This window comes from Ruditapes philippinarum, unplaced genomic scaffold, assembly GCF_026571515.1.
Source record: "Ruditapes philippinarum isolate M1 unplaced genomic scaffold, ASM2657151v2 ctg19728_1_1_1_1, whole genome shotgun sequence".
NCBI lineage: Eukaryota > Metazoa > Mollusca > Bivalvia > Venerida > Veneridae > Ruditapes > Ruditapes philippinarum.
In genome coordinates this window covers 10,072-14,609 of record NW_026852776.1, presented here as the reverse complement: position 1 = coordinate 14,609, position 4,538 = coordinate 10,072, and the positions used below count along the sequence as shown (strand labels likewise).

At 33.1% G+C, this 4,538-nt stretch overlaps 1 protein-coding gene across 1 annotated transcript; it reads left to right on the top strand.

Annotated features, from left to right (window-relative positions):
* Positions 1–505: 505 nt before the first annotated feature.
* Positions 506–3,571, top strand: LOC132724069 (sodium-dependent multivitamin transporter-like; the record flags this gene model as incomplete). The annotated part of the gene is made up of 5 exons (XM_060708888.1): positions 506–592; positions 906–1,090; positions 1,801–1,901; positions 2,166–2,293; positions 2,980–3,571. Coding segments are annotated over 4 exons (414 nt in total), but the record flags the coding sequence as incomplete, so codon positions are not given.
* Between the last annotated feature and the right edge of the window lie 967 nt (positions 3,572–4,538).

The window sequence follows — 4,538 nt, the reverse complement described above, 5'->3', positions numbered from 1 at the left end:
AATTAATATTTCGTAAAAACGAATTAATATTTCGTAATTACGAATTAATATTTCGTAAAAACGAATTATTATTTCGTAAAAACGAATTAATATTTCGTAAAAACGAATTAATATTTCGTAATTACGAATTATTATTTCGTAAAAACGAATTAATATTTCGTAAAAACGAATTAATATTTCGTAATTACGAATTATTATTTCGTAAAAACGAATTAATATTTCGTAAAAACGAATTAATATTTCGTAATTACGAATACTTATTTCGTAAAAACGAATTAATATTTCGTAAAAACGAATTATTATTTCGTTATTACGAATTAATATTTCGTAAAAACGAATTAAGTGCCGAGAAAAAAGTGTGGAAAATGTCACATAAGGGGCTCCGTACTTTTTTGCCCTTTAGCTCTATATATATTCAAATATGACGGGTTTTTTTCAATATTCAATTGGACCAAAATATGTAAAAAAATATTTATTTATTTATTTATTTATTTATTTATTTCAGGCTTCATTAAGTTTCACTGGCGCAGCTTCAGGGCCTCTACTTGGAATATTTCTACTAGGGGGCGTGTTTCCCTGGGCGAACGCGGCGGTAAATAACATTTTCTATCCATATTTGTCGATGTATTTAATTTTTTACCTACGTTGTATTTTAAAATCCTTGCAAAATTAGATGACAGAAATAATAAATGTGGAATAAATACGGTGGCAATCATATCTACATTCAAGAAATAACTAAAGTAGATCTGATTTATTCAGATTGTATATTACGTACGGGTGTATATTTTGGCCATTTAAGTTTAACTTTGTAAACAAAATACTTATACTGTTCATATATATATGGTTTTGTTTCTTATTTTACTAGTGCTATGTGTGATAGCAAGTGTTGTTTTTTATTATTATAGGGTTGTGTTATTGGTGGGTTCCTTGGTCTAGTACTACCATTATGGATAAGTATAGGGGCGTACAACCTGCCATCTAGTGGTTACAGTCTCGAATTTCCAACTGATAACTGTACTAGTGATGGTATAGGACAAAACATCACCATGACAACTAATACGTCAGAAGTTGTAGCAGCAGCAGCAGAACTGTAATTATTTTACTCTCTAATCACACATTTAATATGACATAACACGGCAGTAAAACTGTAAGATTAACTTTTAAAAGATAAAAAGTACGGTTCATTAATTCTTTAACGTATTTGAATTAATGCAATGTAAACCGAATATCAACGAAATAGATTGATATACCAAGAGTCAAACTTAATTCAAATTGTTAACCATTCACATGAATTAATGGATTCTAACAAAGGGGAATAAAAAACCACGCTATCTTAAGAGCTTAAGAAATTAAATAAGTGTGCCATGAATGCAATATGCAAACTTTCATTATAACTGATTATTTTTATTGACACCAAACTTTTTGAAGTGATGATATGTAATTATGGTCCTTAGGGATCAAAAACAACAATAACAGCTTTGAGTTACTGTACAAAGTGTTTTACTGTAATATCTGATATATTTACAGATGTGGTGTTGAGTTTCTGAACAAAGTGTATTACTATAATATCTTATATATCTTCAGATCTGGCGTTGAGTTACTGTACACGGTGTTTAGTTATTGTACATGTTTTACTATAATATCTTATATATCTTCAGATCTGGCGTTGAGTTACTGTACACGGTGTTTAGTTATTGTACATGTTTTACTATAATATCTGTGTTATATTTTCAGATCTGGCGTTGAGTTACTGTACACGGTGTCATAGGTGTTTTACTATAATATCTGATATATTTTCAGATCTGGCGTTGAGTTACTGTACACGGTGTCATATTTGTGGTATCCATCTATAGGTGTGGCCACAGTGGTTATAGTTGGTCTTGTTGTTAGTTTTGCAACTGGTAATTTCTTGATCTTAAAAGTTTCCCATCTTTTAAACTTCGTCTGTTTTTTTTAAGAAATTGAAAACAATGCGTTTATGATACAAAGGTTCAGTATCTAGATATTTATCAAAATGAAAATAAAACGACGACCATTTAAAAAGATGAAAAATATGACCTGTTTTCTGAACTGTTTTATCAAATTTCAAGTATCAGTTTAAATTATACTAAAAAGAATAACAGTGATATTCTTATAATATGTTGTTTTCTTTTATGTGGTTCCAGCGCCGTATTTCCCACAAGAAGAAGTTGACCCCAATACCTGATCCCATTTTTTTGACAGATTGTTTTGTTGCCTACCAGAAAGTTGGAGACAACCATGTAGGTGTCGATACAAATTCCAAAGACCAGAGGTACCTTGTGCTAATATACTGTGTATAAAATAGCTTGGATTTGGGTTACATATAACAGTATTAAGGTCATTTATCCATGAAAGGTCACTAGATATATAGAAAAATATCAATTGCTATTAGTATGGAATTTAGTATGGAATATATGCAAAAATCTGTTAGTTAAGTATAATCGTGTTGTTTTAAGTACCAGTTGAAACGTCAGCGCTGGGTAGCTTTACCAAACAAAACAATCGTCAGCAATAAGAGGACAACTGGACAAAAACCATCCTGACCGATTGTTTTGTCTCTGGCGGGACTCGAACCCACAATGACAATAGGTGTGAATGAGCATGACCCTGAACACAAGGCGAAAAAGTGACTTCTTTGTAAACACGTGTTTAATACAGTCGGGGTACGTCTCCGAATACTGGCAGTTTATATTATCCGATATTAACCTTTCCATTTTAAATAATATTCGGGACTGTGTCTTTATTTATCAACAGTCCTGGTTCAAAAGCGTGTCTATAAGCTTATAGCTTTCTTCACAATCTAACTAATTTAATATAAATTACATCTTAACAGACAACCGAGATTAATTCTGTAATATCCAAGACATGTGTTACATTTCAATTAACGTATTCAACAGATTTTGTAAAGAAGTTAAAAGAAAAAACTTTATACTTTTATGTGAACTTGCTTTCTTGAAGGACATTATGCATGAACGTGATCAGGAAATCGTTGTCCAAAATGGCGAGATTGTAGACCGGAAGTCCGAGAAGAAACCTCTACCGGAACAGGAAGTGCAAGGAAATGTCTCCTGCCTAGCATACAAACAATCGGATTCTCCACAATTTGTCTATATAAATGACTTATCTCCTACAGGTCATGCATTTGTTCCGTACAATGCATACGACAGGGCACCGGATGTTGGTGAAATCCCTCCAAAATATGACAATATCAATATGTAATGAACAGTCTTAACTTGTAAACATTGCAACTTCTAACGCAATGATCCTTGGATTCTTATATATTATTTTTACTAATCCCAGAGACATAAATGGACATATTAAAAGAATGTTTCTTGTTATTTGGTATCTGATTACCCGCTTTGTACCATTTGATTGACAGGTCTAATCAGCCAACCAAGCGCATTGTTATAAATACACGTTTTGCTATGGTGGGCGTGGCCAATAAGCATCAGAAAAAAATGTCAGTTCTGTGCATTATGTTACTTACTAGCTAAGAGACTTAGATTTACCCCCCCCCCCCTTTCAATGCTATATTGTTTTTACGTGTATAAATATATTATACCAATAAATTTGGCATTAAATGTGTGTTTCTTTTTTTAACTGAATATGTGTCCGTACTATATAAGGACGTATTAAAACAAATTTGATATCAAACGAAACCAAATCAATTTTATTACTCTTTATGTATAATAATATGAACAAATCTGTGGATGCTTCTAAATTCAAAATTTCGCCATTTTCGTGTTAAATGTTGAATTCTGCTTAAGCCGGTGCTAGGGGGCGTGGACGGTAACTTGCACTTTACAGTACCGTCCATGAACAGGCTCAATCAAACCGAGCCTGCAACATTTTCAATTTTGTTGTGTTGGACTTTCTTTAGGGATTCTTTTTTTTTCTCTATTTTATTGTCACATCCGTGTTATTTGTGCCGTGTAGCGGCTGTAAAAAGTCTCCCCGTACATTTAATCAATGATGTTATATTTTCGATCCTTGAAGATTGTTCAGCACGACATTATTGTTGTGTATACATGTTATGTGGTACTTTTAATTTCTTCTATTCGGCCATTTTCAACGTGGGTGGTTCCAGTATTCCTACTTGAATACTGTATAATCACCCTTAGGATATGTTGCCTGCTTTTTAAATTTGTCTTTTCAAGTCTTATCTGTGATATGCAGGCTTCATAACCTCAGATCCCCTTTCAAAATTCCATTTTATTTAGTTCCGCCCATTGTTTTCTCGTTTAGGGCAAAAGCATTCTTTTACTTGGGGACCATACGCCGCTTTTCATGGAATGGCACTACTGTGTCACATTGAAGGTTCCATGATAACCGTCGTATGAACACATCTGCGGATGTTTCTAAATTCAAAATTTCGCCATTTTCGTATTAAATGTTGAATTCTGCTTAAGCCGGTGATAGGGGGCGTGGACGGTAACTTTCACTTTACAGTACCGTCCATGAAAAGGCTCAATCAAACCGAGCCTGCAACATTTTCAATTTTGTTGTGTTGGACTTTC